This window comes from Asterias rubens, chromosome 3, assembly GCF_902459465.1.
Source record: "Asterias rubens chromosome 3, eAstRub1.3, whole genome shotgun sequence".
Classification (NCBI taxonomy): domain Eukaryota; kingdom Metazoa; phylum Echinodermata; class Asteroidea; order Forcipulatida; family Asteriidae; genus Asterias; species Asterias rubens.
Genome location: NC_047064.1, coordinates 15,518,170 through 15,538,892, shown reverse-complemented (window position 1 = coordinate 15,538,892; position 20,723 = coordinate 15,518,170). Strand labels below are relative to the sequence as shown.

The following is a 20,723-nucleotide window of genomic DNA, read 5'->3' as shown; positions in this document are numbered from 1 at the left end:
GCTTAATCGGTCATCGGAGTCGGGAGAAAATAACGGGAAAACCCACCCTTGTATATTGTTTTACTGTTTTCTCAAAAAGTAAAGCATTTCATGGAATAATATTTCAAAAGAACTATTTCACCACTACCTTAACTGTAAACCCTGTAAGTTATTTGTAAATCTGTGAACTTTTTTGTTTTTTTCTGTACCGAAAGGGTCCAATGGCTTTAACAATCATTAAGCACCCAGAGACTTGTGGTATGAGCTATACAAGAATGGTACATTTCATCATTATTTTTATTAATTAAACATCGGAGTAGAATGTTTATTCTTTCTATTCAATAAGTACTTATTTATTTCGAGTTTTTATTTATTTTAAATCTTTAGACCATACACAATAGTTACAAGTTGTACAGGGGCTGTCAAGGTTAAAATAAAAGTATAAAAACTGTCATCAAAAGATGTGTATAAAACCAGACCCCTGCCAACGATAACAATATAATTATACAATATAAAAAGGAGATTGCAATGAAACATTTAAAACCACACAAAAGAAAACATTAAAACACAAGCAAAACCATGACTATAGAAAGAAAAAAACTGCACCCACAACAAAACACCGTAGCAATAAGAGGAAGGGACAACAATTTAAAAATAAAAACCACAGAAAGGACTAAAAAAAAACAACCTCAAAAACCAAAATAAAACTGGATTATGTGTAAAATGTATAGTTCCTTTATGTATATAGGCAAAATGTAATAAATTGTGCTTTAAAGCCATTGTACCCTTTCGGTAAACAGTATTGTCCAAAGGCTAACACTTAGTGTATCACAACTTCTATATAAAATAACAAACCTGTGAAACCTTAGGCTCAAGCGGTCATCGGAGTCCGGAGAAAATAACAGGAAGACACATGTTTTGCCATGTCATGACATGTGTTTACTATAAATCCGTAATTCTTGATGTCGAGAATTGATAAATATTTTAATGTTTTCTCAAAAAGTAAAGCATTTCATGGGATAATATTTCAAAAGAAGTCTATTACCATTACCTTCTGTAAACCCTGTAAGTCATTTGTAAATCTGTGAACAGATATGTCTTATTTTGACTAGAAAGCTGCGCAATACGAAGAAAAAAATACACACATCAACCAATGTACTATAACCGTAGCAACCACAATGCCATAGCAACCAGCATTTAATACCCATAGCAACAGCAGCTTCTTGGTACCTAAAAGTCTCAGCACAATATGCATGGGGGTAAAATAAAACAAATATTGGCTGCTCTTACTGAATACTCATAATATGATTAAAACTACGACTCCCTCGTTGGGTGATCCCCGCAGTAGTCTATTTTCCTTCACCTCAGGAAAAAAGAAAGAGGCAGAGGATTACCTCGAGAGTCTAAGATGTAACCCAACAGCACAAGAAGCAGTCGATATTTGTATAACAGCACCCACAGCAATAGCTACGGGTTAATTTGAGACATCATACTAAGTACATGTATGCTCTTATCATTTAAAGACAGTCGACACTATTGGTAGTTGTCAAAGACCAGTCCCAAACCTGTGAAAACTTGAGCTCAATTAGTCTTCGAAGGTGCGAGATAATTTAATGAAAGAAAAACCACTCTGGTCACACAAAGTTGTGTGCGTTCAGATGCTTGATTTCGTGACCTCAAATTCTAAATCGGAGGTCTTGCAATTAAATTCGTGGAAAATTACCTCTTTCTCAAAAACTACGTCACTTCAGAGGGAGCCGTTTCTCACAATGTTTGATACTATCAACAGATCTCCATTACGATACCAAGTGGGTTTTTATGCAAATAATTATTTTGAGTAATTACCAATGGTGTTCAGTGCCTGTAAGAAAATGCTTACAGCACCGATTCCCAGTCACGTAATTCAACAGCTTCAATTACAAATTCAAACGCCATCTCCTTATGTAGTACAATTGTATACTACGTAGCTGCAACTCTCCTTACAACAAAAAATACAAAACCTCCAAATTTGTTTTTACGTACCTGTACTTCACAAAACTGGACAGAGTGTGAAACCATTTCCCCCAACATCCCGCCTTTAAATAGCAATCCCAATGAACAAATGGATAAACACAGGTTTCACTGTTACCATGCATTGTTAATGTAATTTGCCTTGCCAGTGTAGCGCAGTAATGAAATTTATCTTTTTCCTTACCTCACCTACGAGCAAGGTGAAGTCAAAGAAAAAAAAATTATGATATAGGTCTGCAGAGTCAGAAAATAAATGTGTGACATTATGTAATGTATTGTAAATGTTATGGGAGACACCAAGTATTTCAGGACATTGTAATCAGTTCCTGTTAAAGGCAGTGGACACTATTGGTAATTACTCAAACTAATTATAATTAGCATAAACCTAACTTGGTGACGAGTAATGGGGAGAGGTTGATAGTATGAAACAAAGTTTTGGAGAAAGAAGTAATTTTCCACGAATTTGATTTCGAGACCTCAGATTTAGAACTTGAAGTCTCGAAATCAACCATCTAAAAGCACACAACTTTGTGTGACAAGAGTGTTTTTTTCTTTCATTATTATCTCGCAACTTCGACGACTAAATGAGCTCAAAATTTCACAGGGGCTTGTTATTTTATATGCATTGTTGAGATACACCAAGTGAGAAGACTGGTCTTTGACAATTACCAATAGTGTCCGGTTTCTTTAAAATGAGGTTTCAAAATGAATCATTGATTGGTTATGTATAAAGGCTGGCCATTCAGTTTTGTTTGGTGTTTTATGACTTCCATCCTACCCAAGGATAACCCTAAACATGTACTAGGCATATATCACGTTGAGACGGGCCGAGATTTAATGGCTCTGCTTACTACAGAATTATGTGCCCTCAGCCTTTGATACTTATATATTTATTTATCACCAGTGAAGGGCAAAAATTCAAGTCCGAATGAAATGAGATACACTACATTTGCTCACAATACACCTCAATCACATACACACTTGCCTCGATGCATAGACAGACAGGCAATCTTGAATCCCCACTTTGGTTCATAATTATTCTAACCATAATAAAGTAGACAGCTGTCTGTTACATGAATGCATAGGTTAAAGGAACGTTACAGAATTAATAAGAAACAAAAATCGTGAAGATCACAGATTTACATGAAACTTACACGGTCTAATGATGACAATAGTAGAAAACATCCCTTGAAATATTTCCGTCTGAAATGTCATATTTGATGAGATATAAATAATCTTATTTTGCGATTGGTGTTAATCGCTCAGTGAGTGTTTTATTTATTTTTGTTTTGGCATTGATGCAATGCAAAATGTGTAAACGATTTTTTACTATTTTCTCGCGACCCAGATGGCCAATCGATCTCAAACTTCTACAGGTTTGTCAGTTTATGTATATGATGGATTGCATAAAGTGCTTACACTGCCAGCAACTGTTTTGTTAGCAAAACCATATCTGAAATGTTCCTTTAAAAGGCACCGGTGGACACTGCTGGTAATTACTCAAAATAATTGTTAGCATAACAACTTTTTTGGCAATGAGCAATGGAGAGCTGTTGATAGTATAAAACATTGTGAGAAACGGCTCCCTCTGAAGTAATGTAGTTTTTGAGAATGAGGTAATTTCACACTCAAATAATGGCATCTGAAAGAACTTGGGCAACAAGAGTGTTTTTTTTTTCATTATTCTTTTGCAACTACAATGACTAAATTGAGTTCTATTTTCACAGACTTAATATTTTATGCATAAATATATGTTGAGATACATCAAATCAAAATACTGGTCTTTGACATTTACCAAACATGTCCAGTGCCTTTAACAAAATGTAACAACAACACTTTGGTGCTAGTTGTCCATAACAACCACCCAGTGCAGAACACAGTGGAATCCTATTAATAATGCCTAAGCCATCACTGTCACTAGGTTCCTATACATGTAGTACACAAATAAGGATTATAGGCGTAATGGTTGCCAAAAACATGTGCCAGACTGTTTTTTATAACAATATCTGTAATATATGGCAAGTGCTTTTCTTTAATGACAGACCTATTAAGCAAGTTACCTGTTAGTATGCAGATTTTAATGAAATCAAAAGTTCCTTTTGGAATTCGCAATTTCTCACTGAAAGAATTTTTTTTTTCTCTGACTGAATTTTTTCTCTCCTCCATATTTTGGGGCAATATCTAAAGTATTTATAAATAAAATTTTCATTGGTAAGTTTTAATGAAAACATATCTACATTCATGTAGGACTGAAAAAATATACCACAACTCAAAAAACCTAAGGTATACTCACGCCTTTGAGCAATCCCACAAAATTACATCGTTTTTGCACCGTTAATCACCAAAGCATATACTACGCAAGCAATTAAATCAAAAACACATTAACACACAGTGCTAATTAAAATTCTGTAGTGGCATTTAAATGGATGTCCATTGAGTTATATTTTACAGGCGTGTATATTTTTAGCGCGTAGGGACGTACGCATCGCCGTGTGTAGACAATGAAAAATCAATCACTCTGCCACGAATCGATAAGCTTCAAGAAGCAGCATGCTTATATACCACATCAGATAATGATTAAACCGTTTATCATTTTGGCCAGTTAAAATCACATTGGGTTCTTATGAAAAATTAATTTCATTTACCAGTTCCTTAATTCTGATAAAATTACATCAATTATTACCTTTTTTTTGTATGTTAATTTGTCTACATACTACATTTATTTACTAATTTCTATACTATTTATTTATAATTAAAGGCATTACACAATGAGTGGAGCTGACAGAGTAGTCACAGACAGTATTCAGTTTTTGTTTTATTACATAAAATAAATCGGTGGAAAACTTGGGTTTAATCTGTTGTGCGAGTCAGGATAAATCATCAACAAATCATGCCAATATTTTTTTAAGCACGTAAGCACATTGTCCTTATTTTGGTTGTAAATAACCGAAATCAGCTTAAATTGGCACTGTTTGTTTCAGGTTTTCTTGAACATGACTTACTTTCAGAGGGAAATATTTCACAGAATAAATGCTTCTAATATATCTATAAACTTTATTATCAGTAAAACTTTGGACTCAAGTTAAACAACATATTTAATCCTTACCAATCCTATATTTAATGATTATTTATTTATTATTTAGAGGATTTTTTCCCCCCGGATTGATGCTTACGTACAGACAAGGTTTTCAAAAGGATTCGGTGTCTAAATTTGCTGGAAATTTAAAAACTGGATGTCCAAATTGCTCACTTTCAACATATTTACATCTATATGAGAGATGTTAAATTTGCATCGGGGATAAAGAATATTGTTTTTTACCCATACACCGAAGGTCCTGTGAAAAAAATATTACAGCCATGTGACTCGGGTTGGATTCGAACCCACGACCCTTGCAGTTCTAGAGTACAGTGTCTTACCAACTAGACTACCGAGGTTGCCCGGTAGCTAGAGGCAGTTTGAATCCTATGTTCTGGCAGCGGGTACCACAACGATAAAAACAGATTTTAAATTTGCATCGGGGATAAAGAACATTAATTGTTTTTTACTCGTATACACCAATGTTATTAGCACTGTATACTCGGTACTTTCCCCAAGTCCTTTGCAATTCTAGAGCATGGCTTACATCTAATTGACAGATAAAACAGGGTGTCCAAATTTAAAACAGTATGTCCAAAACTAACCCAGACGCCCATCTGGCTATACAGACCCAAAATGCGCATGTTTAAATCAGTCAGCTCAGCTTATGCATGGAACACACAGCAACTCTCAGCATTATTAAAGGAACACGTTGCCTTGGATCGGTCAAGTTGGCGTTTGTAACCGTTTGTTATAAAATGGAATGATTAGAAAGATATTTTAAAAGTAGAATATAATGATCCACACAAGTATCACTCAAAATTGCGTGGTTTTCTTTTTACCTGGGGTGTATTTCACAAAGGTAGTCCTAACTTAGGACTAGTCCTAGGCAATGCTAAGAGATAGGTCCTATCTCTTAGCGTTGCCTGGGACTATCTCTTAGCATTGCCTAGGACTAGTCCTAAGTTAGGACTACCTTTGTGAAATACAAGACTAGTCCTAGGCAATGCTAAGAGATAGGTCCTATCTCTTAGCATTGCCTAGGACTAGTCCTAAGTTAGGACTACCTTTGTGAAATACACCCCTGATTACCTAAAATGGTCGGCCATTTATGGGAGTCAAATTTTTGACTCCCATAAATGGCCGACCGTGTTAGTTCGCAAAGTAAAAGGAAAACCACGCAATTCCGAGGCAAATTTGTGTGGATCATTGTATTCTACTTTTAGGGAAAGTGGTTTAATATTGATATTCTACATTTTAAATCATCTTTCTAACCATATGCATTTTATAACAAACGGTTACAAACGCTTTTCAAAGACCAACTGGACGGATTCAAGGCAACGTGTTCCTTTAATTAACATATACATGTAACACGGCAGGATGTAAATTCACACAGAAAGCTGAAACTATTGGCAGGCAAAGTAATTCTCGATAATGGGGGGAAGCACAGCATGTGGGAGTACAGCGTGCAGACAATTACTAAACTTGAACAATCTGCAGATAAGAAAGACGTCCATTGACTCCTCACTTTAAAGGGAGATGCATGGTGAAAAAGATTTTATATCCCCTGTATCCTAAGTTATGCTAATTTGTATTCATTATTAACTGCTTGTTTGTGAAATTGAGTTTTGTCCTCTATCTTTTGTATTTCTTGATTGTTTTGTATCAAATTTGTAAAAAAGCACTATTAAACAATGTTATTATTTTTGAAGGCACAGCTAGAGCTCTGCATGTTGTTTATTTGTTAGCCATCTGTGAGTTACATTGTAGATTTGATTAATGTCTGGTTCAATCAATCAAAGGGTACAAATGGAATCATTTCAGTAATGTTATGTGGGTTCGAATCCCACCCGAGTAACATGCCTGTGATATTTTTTCACAGGACTCGGGGAAAGTAATGGGTATACAGTCAGTGCTAACACACATCGGTGTATGGGTAAAGAGGCAATAAGGTTTATCGCGATTCAGAAACGCACTGCATTGTGGGAAGGAAAATGGGGCGGTCTATGCAGTTTCTACGACTCGCGCACGCAACGCCTATACCTTTGTGGTTGGTTCAACAGCCCCCTCTCTTGATATTTTGCTATTCGCGATAAACCTTATGAAGGCGATTGCTACAATGCCCCCTGGTCATTGCCTAGGTGCGCTTGAAATCATCCAGTATAAATTTTCAATTTCCTCATAGGCTGGCCTTTACCAAGGAGAAAATGCCTTGGTGCCCTTGCCCTTTCAAAACCGAAGCATATGTAGGCATGCAAAGGTACATGTATACGTGTACTACCCCCTTTTATGAATGCTATTTTTGGCATTCCTTTTGACAAGATTAAGGAGGAGAGTGACTGCACATGCACTTCTTCAAATAAGTGCTCTGCTCCCTGGGATACCCTTAAGTATTGAGCTGCAGGAATGAAAGAGTGGCAAGGGGGGGGGGGGGTTAGGTCTTAAATAGCCATTGAAAAACCAGCAAGGAGGGTCATGGCCGTGTGACAAAGGAAAGAGCTGAAAGCAAGGTCCTTTATTGCATCTTGGCCACTTTTATTCCCATCCATCCAAAAACTTTTACAAGTCAACAAAAAATCTGATCAGCTCACCTTAACCCTGCATTGAATTTCTACGCATGTTTTAAGCGCAGAGTAGATCCTTGTGTAAGTTGCGAACAAGTGTGCTTAACTTTGCATTCGAACCCACCAACTTAAATTGAGCCATGAAATTTGCGCCATGCAATCATCTGATAGCAGCCTCTTTTGGCCACATCATCCTCTCACGACCAATCACAAAGGATTAATTGTCTGGTAATGAGTATTATTATCAAAAACATTTGTCAGGTTTACACACATAATGTACATTCCAAGTGTAGATATTGCAAGCCTGCAATAACACAAAGGTCATGAAGCCAAGGCTTGTGTTGTCCTGGTCGTGCAGTGTTCTACAACATGTACCAAAAGGTTGGCGCACAACCATACTTTCTGTGGCACCCGTAATTTTTTAAGAAGTCCGGCCCTAAGTTCACATTTTTTTTTTTTTTTTTTTAAGTTACATTTCATTCATATAAAAATGCGATCTTTGCATTTATAAAGAAGTCGATTTACCATCATGAATCACCTCTGAGTACATTTAACAATATCTTAGAGCATGTACAATCAAAAACTTCAAGGCCTTTCGATAGGGTCTGGACCTTCAAGGCTTTGCGCTTTGTAAAGAGTGGATGCATTAACCATTAATTATCGGACAGTGCACTTGAGGTGTTTTAACTCATTAAGTGATGTAGCGACAAAAAGCAAAGATTTTAGTTCAGTCTGCAGACAATGACGATCTTAACACCTACACAGCAATAAATATTCATAGAATCCTTGAACTCTTTACATGCAAGTACCCTCTTCCATTACACATTCAAACGTGTCTTGCTCATGTGCACTGATACCTTAGGTAGGCCTACATGTGTATAAACTTTTGTTAATATTTTTAAAATATTCGCTTATGAACGTTTGTATGCAATATTGAGGCTTACTCGTGTACACAGGGGACCGCTGTCATAATTAATATCTGGAGAGATGGAATTTTAAATGAGCAGTTGTCCTGGGGATAAGAAATGTAAATAAGGCTGGGAGAGAACGATTGGCTGGGGTGGAAACAGTAACAATCATCAACGATTTACTACATCTTGGAAGTATAAATTGGTGACTTCCGTGTAAAACTCAAATTAACGAGTAAGTTTTCATCCCCAAATATTTGAATCTGACAAGCGCTTCTGTCAGATAATGTTTCTCAAATTACTGATGGGACATGTTGTCACTGTTTTCACGAATGGAAAACAGCATGGCAATTTGTGTTGTTTACATTTAGGTTTGTTTTCACTTCTTGCCTTTTAATATGATTATAAGCCAAACTGAATTTAAAGGGAAGGCATACCTTCGGTAATAACTCCAAAAAGTAATGCCACATAAAAGATTACTTGGAAGGTAGCACTGCAGGTGTGGAATTTCACATTTGATAGGGCAAGGCCATTTTAACTAGGAAAATTTGAAAGTCAATGGAGAAACTTTTGAAGGGCCACCAAGGCCAAGATCAGGGGCAGTGGAGGCCATTTTGAGAAGCACTTCATGGCTTTGGAATTACTGACACCCCCCCCCCCCCTTGCTTGCATGTCATATACAATGAATGTGTCCGCTCACAATGGTAAGGGTAAACAGGTAAGACTGCACATGCCGGTCCCCTAAAATTAATCCCACATTGTATAGACGATGTGAGCTCTGACGTCACTCGAAAACCATAACACAATTCGCGCGCATACCGCCGGGCAAAACCTTTGTGTTTTGGCAGCTAGCTAATACAATCTTACCATGACTACGCGCCTTTTTGCCCGGCGAAACATGACGTATACAGTGATTCGTCAACAGAGGGCGGTCTGAATGTAAACATAGGTCACATCGTCTATACAGGACATTGACTCCCAGAATGACACAACCAAGCTTGTAGTGACAACGTCCGATGAATTGGGTCAATTGCATTGGCACAAGGCAACAACAAACCACTTAATAACTAAGGGAGATTTCAAATTCTAATTTGATAAACCCTGTCACAGTCACACTGCTTTCATGTTCCCTCAATTGACCTCAAATGTAAATAAACATGATCGATACAAACCTTTTGATGGCCACTTTATCATACGTAACATGTACTTTAATCTACTGATCAGGTATTCATTTGTTGTTTTGTTTTTAATTTCAATTATTAATTTTACAGGTAAAAATGCAAAGTACAAACAAAAACAAGATAAAGAAAATAACATACATTGTGCATACACGTACACAATTTTAAATAGCACCCCTGAAAAAATTAAAAAAAGGTGAACTTAATCACTTTTAACTTAATCTCCTGATGCCACAATTTGAAAAACCGCTAATATTAAAGGGCATTATGGACACTAATAAAACATGGCTTATACAGACAGCCCTGCATGTTCACTCACCATTGGGTGCTCATCAGTCGTTTTCCTTGGTACAATTGTGACGTTTGAGCCCATGTTGATTTCTTGCCCGCTTGTTGTCATGTGAGTGGTTCCCCTCTGCTGTTTTGCTTTTGCGAGCCTTCTTCGCTTTCTAGCCATGATGAAGCTGTGACCTTTGGGAGCAAAAAGAAATCTGTAATAAGACAGTGTTTCAAAAGTATTCAGGAAACAAATACTTATGAAAAACGTTTGTTTGATTTAAAGGCAGTGGACACTATTGGTAATTACTCAAAATAGTTATAAGCATAAAACCTTTCTTGGTGACAAGTAATAGGGAGAGGTTGGTGGTATAAAACATTGTGAGAAACGGCTCCCTCTGGAGTGCCATAGTTTTCGAGAAAGAAGTAATTTTCCACGAATTTGATTTTGAGACCTCAAGTTTAGAACTTGAGGTCTCGAAATCAACCATCTAAACGCACACAACTTCAGGTGACAAGGGTGTTTTCTTCTTTCATTATTATCTCGCAACTTTGATGACCAATTGAGCTCAAATTTTCACAGGTTTGTTATTTTATGCATATGTTGAGATACACCAACTGTGAAGGCTAGTCTTTGACAATTACCAATAGTGTACACTGCCTTTAAATGATTATTTACACAGAGTTGTATTTTTGATTTGTAAATCAACAATTCAAGCATTTTTGCAAAAAACTTCACAATTCTTATGAGTAAAGAATATTATTTGTGTTGTAGACCACACGCTATACACAACAGTTACAAAACACCCTCGTTGTGGAAACCAGAAGACTTGCACAGTTTTCTTAACTTAACTTAACTTAAATGCATTTATAAAGCGCTTTAACACTGTTTCAAAGCGCTGTACAGTTAAGAAAAACATTAAAATGCAGGACAGCCATTCCGTGGTATTTGCGCTTCATAGTAAAAAATTTAAAATGGTTATCTTTGAAGTTTTTACATTTATTTTGAAACAAGAACACCTAGTGCTTTTTCTTCTAAAAAGACTTTATACAAATATTCTTTATTGTTTTTGCGACAGCCTTGGGAGTAAAGGGTAAAAAGTGTACACAAAAGTCTGAACAATCCTTGAAATTCAGGTTTTTTAAAAAAAATCATGAAACAATAGGTGTTCAGATTTAATCATTATGTATAAACAACAAAGAGTCATTAGTAAGGACAGCCAAAATTAAATATGCCTTTTTGAACTATTAACTTTTGAAAAATGGGAGTTAATTTTTACCCTCGTTTTACTGTCACGCGAGTCACAAAAAAAATGATTATAGTAATTTTTCTATTATAGACCCTCAACATTTTTTTTCTTCTCTCTCATAATAGTGGTCTTTTCAAAGGGTCTTTCAAGAATTAATTAGTTTTTTTTACCTAGGCCTTCTACCTAAACAAACAAAAACACCCTCGAGTTTGTCACGCGAGTCACGGCTAATGCACTTAATGCACATGGTTAGCAAAAGCTACCAAAGTATTCTGGGGATGATGTCTATGGAATGTTACCAAAGCACCCCCAGCCCACTGGAACATACTACTATGCCCCTGAATTTACAAATTTGTGTTAGAACAATGAATTATAACAGTGTACAATTGTAACCTGGCACACTGTCAGCAGATCATGTTGTACTACATACACTGCATATTGCACTGTACAATGTGCTCACATCTGCATAATTTACCTGCATTATTTAAATAATACAAGGAATGATAAACTTAAAACAAGAACAAACAAAAATATTTGATGAAACTGGGTATTTTAAGACAGTATTCTTAAGTTAGATTTGGAGGGGGGCATCAATAAAGAAATTACTTATCAGATTTACATGTACTCAGCCTAACACAGTCTAATGCCATTAGAACTTGACACCAAAATTTGTGGTTTCTTAACCACTCTGCCAAGCGTAGTGAGAAAAAAGTCCTTTACCCAATCACAAAACAATATAATAATTTCTAGTAAGGGTTCTCTCTATGGGTTTGAGTGGTTCTGAAAAGAACCGGTGGTTTAACAGCTCAACGTTTCGACCAGACAGTGTTGATAAACCACAAATTCTTTTCAGAACCACCCCAACATTACCATGTTTAAGTCAAAGCCTGTTCAGATCATTTTTCCTTTAAATGTTGCTTCAGGCGTTTCTTCCTTTTATGAAAAGATTCAATTTCAAGTTCTGAGTGTTCTGAATGAAATAAAATGTTCTTGTTATGCAGTATCCTGTTTAGTTATTGTATATTTTCTCACTTGTCACGCGAGTCACAAACTTCTGTCACGCGAGTCACGTTGCATTTAACAAATTTTCAATTTTTTTAAAACTTTTTATTTTGTACTTTTTATAGTATAATATAGTGCTTCTCTTGTACTTAAAAAAAAAGTGATCTAGAACTAAAAAGTTCCTCTGAGTTCTCACGACTGGGCAATGGCATACAGGGATGCAACACCTTTCATTTTTTGGCAGTCACGCGAGTCACATTTTTGGAACTCCTATAAAAACATGATACCTACACAATTTGTTTTCCTTTTTTATTTTTTGTTTTAGGGCTCTTCACTAAGTTTATATAAATTGAGTTACATGAGAGCCATGTGTTATATTTTGGAGTATAGATCTTTCAAAAGTTGAAAAACCAGTGAGATTGTCACGCGAGTCACAATGGAATGGCTGAGGATTAAAAAACATGGGAAAAATAGCAATATGTTTTTTTAAAAATACACAACAGTTAAAAAAGTCGCAAGAAATTAGTAAAAACATTTCAATACAAGCAATCATATTACACAGAATAAAATACAAAATAATAAGTGTCAGGCGGACCCAGACCCTCTTACCCTTCAATTAAGGTCACCTGGAAGTGGTATTTTTTCAAAGTAAAGCTTTTGTCACTAATGTGTTTTGATGAGTGGAATGTGAATAAACAGTTAATTAAGGTTTTAAAAAATCAGTTCTTATGTTATTTACAAAGTTAAGAGTAGACCCCGACCCGAGAGGGCGCTGTTCGTGACGTCAATCGAGGCAGACTTTGCCTGTAATGCGTAGAGTTAACACAATTGCAAAGTACATGTACGGACCAAGTCGTGAGTTTGTAGTTTTAAAAAAAATGCCGACCAGGTGTATTGCTGCTGAATGCAGAAAAACACTTTTTGAAATGTACCAACTCACGACTTGGACGTATGTACTTTGCACGTGTGTTTACTATATGAATTGCAGGCAAAGTCTGCCTCGATTGACGTCACAAAAGGGGTAGGCGGAGTCAGCCCCCCAAACAACTTTATATATTTTTTAAACATATAAATCGTGACAAACAATTACTAAAAAAATTGTTTTATTGTTCGTAAGCATACTATATATATATTAATGAAAAATCTATCTGCATGTTGTAAATCACAAATAACAAATGTTTTGTATTCATGCAATGCATTTTTATATATTTTTGATTTATTGAAAATCTGGTCCATTCACTATCAGCAAGGCAAAGCTTGAATGGAACCTTCCATCTTTCAACTCAAAGAAAACATTCTCACATTGCACTCATAGTCAAAAACATTCATTATTTTTATAGTATGTAGCAAACACGTAATTTTTCATAGTGCAAACATGGAGGTACATGTACAAGCGTGTACATGTAATCATGTATTAATTAAAGGGAAGGCACACGTTTGGTAATTACTCAAAACATATATCAACTTAAAAACTGACTTGGTAACGAGCATTGGAGAGCTGTTGATAATATAAAACATTGTGGGAAACGACTCCCTCTGAAGTAATGTAGTTTTTGAGAAAGAGGTAATTTCTCACCAAAATAATAAAAGACTTCTAGCTAGAAGTCTTTTATTCCTATCTGAAAGCACACAAATTCGTCACACAAGGGTGTTTTTTTCTTTCATCATTTTCTCGCTACTTCGATGGCCGATTGAGCCCAAATTTTCACAGGCTGTTTTAATGCATATGATGGGGTACACCAAGTGAAAAGACTGGTCTTTGACAATAACCAAACGTGTACCTTCCCTTTAAAGTGTACACACACATTTTGATGTACACTTATGTACAGTGTTCACTGCATATAAAATAAATCTCTGCGCAGGAATTTGTCAAAGGTAAATTACACAATAATCCAATAAAATTAAAAGGCCTCTGAGGAATTGACAAAGCCATGTAGGATATCAACCAAACCTTGTTTGACAAAGTCAAGCCTCTGGCACTCAGTCTGTTTTTATCACTGGAGATGATATCTCGGTCATGTTGTGGATTGTGGTTAGTGGTGACATACCATAGGGGATTGCCCAACTAGACTGAGACCATATCCCACTAAAGTGTATGCAACGTTGTAGCTACGACGGTCGGCGCCGGTCGGTCATGACCGGCCCCAGCTTTAGCCGACCGGGATCGAATGAAAATTAACAAAATCCGACCGGCATAAATGTATGTAAAATTATTAAAAGTTTCATTGAAATAAGTGAAAAAATAAAGAAAAAACTCATTGTAAATTCTTAATCAACGTGTGTATTTTATTTCTGTTAAAACAATCAGCGCCAATCTTACAAATGTTTGTAAGTAAAAGGCATCGTAAGCTTAACTACTAGTTACTAGTGGACGTACAATACCTGAGTTTAGCGCCCGTATGTCATTCCTTTCATGCACTAATCATACGACAACATGCTAGACTCTTTCTCAGGAAAGCACGGTGTGTGCGTGTTACAGATGGCATTTGCACCAATTCGCTCGTCCCCGCGGAACGAGTGAGTTTGCACGACCGCCATTAAATGTGGGTACGAGACTTACTCGATCCATGGTCAACATTATAATAATTTATGCACATACGTGACGTAGTGGGGATAGCCCAGTGAATCTCGATCGTGATTGGTTAGTTGGTTGTTATGGCTTAGATCTGACAGGACATGGCTTTACAACACAGTCAACGGTGACACGTGCAGCAACTGGTGAAAACTTATCTTATGCACTGTCTGTACATACAGTTTTGAAGGTTTTCGTGGAGATTATTTTGTTATTTGAAGTTTTTCTGCATTATGTCGCAATCAAACCTTACAAGTTTTTTCAGACCAAAGAGAAAGGACACTGATGAAGGTGAGATGAGTGATAATGTGGCCCCGACTGTTGCCGCGAAAAATCATGACACCGACGGTGAGTCGGAGCAGGCTTCTTGTAGTAGTAATATGATCAACCCTATCGGAAAAAAGCAAAAACTTGCACAAACATTCTCAACCAAGTGGAGAATTAATCGCCCATGGTTGAAATACGTTCCAAACGAGGGCATGTATTGCACGTATTGCCAGAAGCAACCACATAGTCGCAGTACAGCATGGAGAAAAACCCCCAGTGTACGAATTAGACTACAAAATGTAAAGGAACATGAAGAAACGGCAGAACACCGGGATTCAGTCAAGGCTGAAATGGCCGCTACCCAATCCCAAAATGTAGCTAAACTCTTAACCAACCCTGAAAACATTTCTGAGGATGGTATGGTTCAGGCATTTAAATGCCTGTATTTTCTATGCAAGAACAACATTGCTCACACAACGAACTTTCCAAAATTGCTTGAGTTGGAGAAACTTTTAGGAATCGACATTAAGCAAAAAATAAGCAAAGGAAACAATGCGAAATATACCTCCAACACTGCCATCAGAGATATGTTGCAAAGCGTCAGTGATGTTATCGAAACAGAAATTTTAGATGACATTAAAAATAGTGATGCCTATGCCCTTATGTTTGATGAAACTACCGACGTGTCTGTTGTAGAACAAATGGTGATCCATGGTAGATATATCAATTCTACCGGCGATGTCAGCGTGAAATATCTGAAAGTTTTGGATGCATTGGAATTGCAGTCTACTGATATGAATGAACTTGATGACTGTTTCATAAGTTTAAATGCTGACGCAGTTAGCCAGAAGATAACAGACTACATCGAAAGTAATGGCCTGCCATATGAAAAGCTTAGGGGAATCGGTACAGATGGTGCTGCAGTTATGACGGGCAGATTGAATGGCGCAGTAAAACAAATTATTGACAGACAGTGTGAGAAACAAAAGGATACAAATGACCCACATAAGCTTGTAGCTTTGGCTATTGGTCAGCATTGTGCGGCGCACAAACTAAATCTGGCAGCCAAACAAGCTGGAACAAATTTCCCAGTCATTCAAAAATTTAAACGAGTGGTGAAATCACTCCATGCATTTTACTCAAGAAGTGCAGTCAGAACCAAAGGGCTCACAGCAGTGCAAAATTTGCTAAAGGATAGTCTCGAGATTGAATCCGACTCAAAATCAGGATCAGGAAAAGTAAAAAATCCGGCTGAAACTAGGTGGCTGGCGCTTGGGGAATGTGCCACAAAATTGAAAGGCATTGTTGGGAGTGTATCAGTTAGTCTAGAAAGAGAGGCTGAGGAGCGGGGTGATGCAGGTGCAGCAGGCCTGGTTAACCTAATGACACGATTTGATTTCTTGGCCACATTGTGTCTTATGTGTGAAGTGTTGCCGACAATTAATAGACTACATGTAAGTTTGCAATTTCAAGTTTCGCATATTAACTTTTCAACTGTCAGTACTTCACTGGCTGCCACAATTGCTATTCTGAAAGCAAAAAAGGAGGTGGACTTAACAGGAACCATATCTGGCTTGGAAGCTCAAGGTATCAAAATCAAGACAAAGCTAACTATCCCGGAAGAAGTTGCCAACTTTCGTATCAAGACCCAGGCTCCATTCATAGATGCGATAATAGATAATATAGAAGCAAGGTTTCAAAACTCAGAGTTCTTGGCTTCATTCTCAAAAATATTCAATCCACAAAGTTATGGTACAAGCAAAGTGCAACCTGATGAAATGTGCTCCCATGCTGCAAAACTTTGTGAACAGTTTGGACTACCAAAGGACACAGCCATCAATGAAATGAAAGACTTCATATTTTATGTACAAGCAGCGGGTGATATCAACCTAAGTCAAAGTGACTTCCTCACAAAACTCACCATCAAATCGGATTCCAATGTGTACTGTGCTACATTTCCTTCACTGTGCAAGTTGGCACACATATACAAAGTATTGCCACCCCATACCAGTGACTGCGAACGAGACTTCTCACAAATGAAACTCATAAAGACAGACATTAGGAACAGGATGGGGGAAGACACCTTGGATTATCTACTGCGTATTAATATAGCAGGCCCCCCAATAGAACAATTTCCATTTGGGAAAGCTGTCAAGCTCTGGTCAGAGAAAAAGGACAGGCGCTATAAAGTTAGACTAGTTTAAAGAAGAATAAGGTAAGACAGTAATTATTTTTTTCTCCAGATATTTTATTTATTTTACCTTAACAAACATTTTACTTAACAATACAAGTGTTTATTCTCTATGGCTCTCCTGCGCATGTTTTTGCCTCTGACAATGACTCTTGTGGGCAGGAGAGAGCCTGGGGAGCCCATCAAAGCAATTAAAAAAAACTAAAACCCAAAGCTTCCAAGGACGCTGACCCTTGACCCCACCAGGGGCCCTTAAGCAGGCCCCTCGACCACGATCATGAGGCGCTACGCTGCACTCGATACACCCACTCTTGACAAAATTAGCCGGCATTGAATTTGCCCTAGCTACAACGTTGAGTGTATGTATAGTCATGGCTGAAGTGTTATTATCATATTTTGGGTTGCAGGAACTGTCAACTCTGGAGGGTCTATTATTACATCATTGTTGCAAAAACACTTAGACATTATTATCTGTTAATGTGCGCTTTGGTAGATGAATCAAGTGTGTGTTTTTGTTTAGGTAGAGCATGATAACATCAAGCAAGTTCTTCACAAGCGGTTCCACCTTCATGTTCTGACAGCCCTATTAGGCCTGGGCGAATTATTCAAATATCCGGTTAATGGCAAATAGGTTTTTCTATCCGTAACCGCGAATGCTTTTTTTTTCTTAACCGGATATCCGCATAGGGCGCGAATAGCTATTTATAAACTGGACGTCGGGCGACAACTGATATGAATGTTTTGTCTGAATCCGTGGTGACGAGTAATGGGGAGAGGTTGATAGTATAAAACATTGTGAGAAACGGCTCCCTCTGAAATAATGTAGTTTACGAGACAGAAGTAATTTTCCACGAATTTGATTTTGAGACCTCAGATTTAGAACTTGAGGTCACGAAATCAACCATCTAATCGTACACAACGTCGTGTGACATGGGTGTTTTCTTTTTTCATTATTATCTCGCAACTTCGACGACCGATTGAGCTCAAATTTTCACAGGTTTGTTATTTTATGCATATGTTGAGATACACCAAATGTGAAGGCTAGTCTTTGACAATTACCAATAGTGTCCACTGGCTTTAAGACAGCATAAAACAGCATAAATTAAGTATTTAACTATGCTCACCTCTGTGAAGAGTTAAAACAATGACATTTCTGACGTAATTTGTTCAAAGATTACAAAAGTTTTCCTTCAAGTAGAGTCAATCACGATGGAAAGTATTAGCAAATCGCCATCTTTAAATTAGATCCGGTCATTTTTATGAATGAACCGAGTGACACTGTCTAAAACTAATATCAATCCGCCCATAAGATTTTTTTTTTTTTTTAATAGCGCGCTCTAGCGTCGAAAAAACTATTCGAATATCCGGTTAATTTCGGATAGTTGGCCAGCGGTATCCGAATAACAAAATTTCACTATTCGCCCAGCTCTAATCCCTATGTATCAACACCCCTTTCTAACTAACAGCTCTTGTATACCTTCCTAAAGCCCAGTTCATGTACTTCCAGCCAATGCGAATCGTATGTTGACGTCACAAATTTGCAACAATAATACTTTGCATCAGTTGAGTTGTGCTCAACTCTCTTGCAAATATTGCAGCAAAAACAGAGTTGTGACATCAAATTCACAGGAAGTATAGGGCTTTACCTTAACCCTACATAACCCTAATGTAAACCATTAGTTTTTTAAGATAGGGATGTTGGAAGATAGGGGTGTTTGACTGATACTCGCAAGTCGCATGCGCATTTCCGAGGTTTCTTGTATTGTGTGTTTTGATGAAAGGATCGACATGAATAAAGTCTTCAAAAAGCCCTATCCACAACAATTGACAATTTTTACCGATAAAATACAAACAAAGTTTTTGCAATTATTCTCTCAAGATCTGTAAAACATGTATTTTTTGCATTTGTTTTGCCCTGAAACACAAGGCCTCTCCACAACTGCACACAGTAGACTATATTTCTTTGAGTTACCATTTTACAATCTTTTGATATATTGCTGACCTTGTTAAACCATGGAGAGAAGTAACTTAGAATCTGTATTGCATAGCAACACAAACACAAACCACTAGCTACCTCTGATCCACCAACAAACAAAAATATTCAAACAACAAACAATGAGCTCAGTCTAGTCAAGTGTGGAATTGATAGGGCAGCCCCTTGCAGTCACATTATGTTGATGCTAAACTGCATCTACAGAGCAAAGTCTAATAACCATTGTAACAGCACTATCTCCATAATAGGGACTTTTCGTTTTCGACGACGGATGGTTCTGTGACGGTTGTTCAGCTAAACGTTGTCGTTTTCAGCACAACGAAGATTCATCCCAAGTACTGTCGTAGAACTTGAGGGACGACTGTCCTCAAAGCCGACGCATGCGCAGATGACGCCAAATGTCATCTTTACCGTCGCAGAACCATCCGTCGTTGAAAACGAAAAGTCCCTATAACCAATGGACAACCAACGTATGACATACATGCACAGGTACATGGCATTGCCATTCAACTCAATCAATCACACATTACGCTTCTGTACATACAACATCCATGCAACCAATAAATTATTCTAGACTAGTTGTATGTACATTTTGAAAACCTGAAGTTTGTACAATCCTAAAAAAAACTGGTTAGAATTTCATCTGCTTGTTTTAAAAATAAATACAACAACAAAGAAACTGTTCTTTTTCAACACATGTACATAGTAAATTTTTTGCTACATCTGTAATATACAATATGGATTTATAATGCGCACTTTTCCAGGAAACCGATCAAGGCGCCTACACAAAATGAAAACATTATACAATAGAAAATGAAGAATAAACAAAACATAACGAAACCCAATGAAAGTCTAAGTGAACAAGTGTATTTAAAATTCCTTCTTTTAAAAAGTTGTTGAGAGATGTTGTTTGGCGAAGTGAGACTGGGAGCTTATTCCATAGGGCAGGAGCAGCTTTGGCGAAAGCATGATCTCCGTAACGAATTGTTCTAGACCTTGGCTCTACCAGCAAGTGAGATCCAGCAGACTGTATCATGTATGTTATGGTTTTCAAATTTTAACAGTGTTTAACATAGATCCCTGTATAAAATTTATTACACCCCACTTCACCAAAATTGCCAAATCAAAATGTTCATGTCCATGTTTGTGAACAGAGACATCCTCAATGTTACAATGTACATTGTACGTAGGCGTAGTCCCTAATGGAGCTCATCATGCGTAGCGTAATTATGACATCCTCAGGTCTCACTTTAAAATGTACATGACTACATAGCATCATCTTGAAAGTAAACCGCACAATGACATTTATAAAAATGGAAGGCAAACTATTATGTCTCAATATAAGTGGACAATTTGTTCTCATTTGTGGAAAGTTTATCAATTTAGGCCTTGTGCATGAATATGGAGGGACAAAAATAAGATTTTTAAAACTCAGGCCTGTTTGGTTCGTTTTTGAA

At 37.1% G+C, this 20,723-nt stretch overlaps 1 protein-coding gene across 4 annotated transcripts in view; it reads right to left on the bottom strand.

Annotated features, from left to right (window-relative positions):
• Positions 1–20,723, bottom strand: part of LOC117288061 (CTD small phosphatase-like protein 2) — a 67,609-nt gene that overhangs the window by 29,407 nt on the left and 17,479 nt on the right. For all 4 annotated transcript variants that reach the window (XM_033768756.1, XM_033768754.1, XM_033768753.1 and 1 more), the window contains exon 2: positions 10,035–10,186. In XM_033768756.1, the coding sequence (XP_033624647.1) occupies positions 10,035–10,172 (138 nt within the window). In that variant the 5' untranslated portion in view covers positions 10,173–10,186. The remainder of the gene's footprint in view (positions 1–10,034; positions 10,187–20,723) is intronic.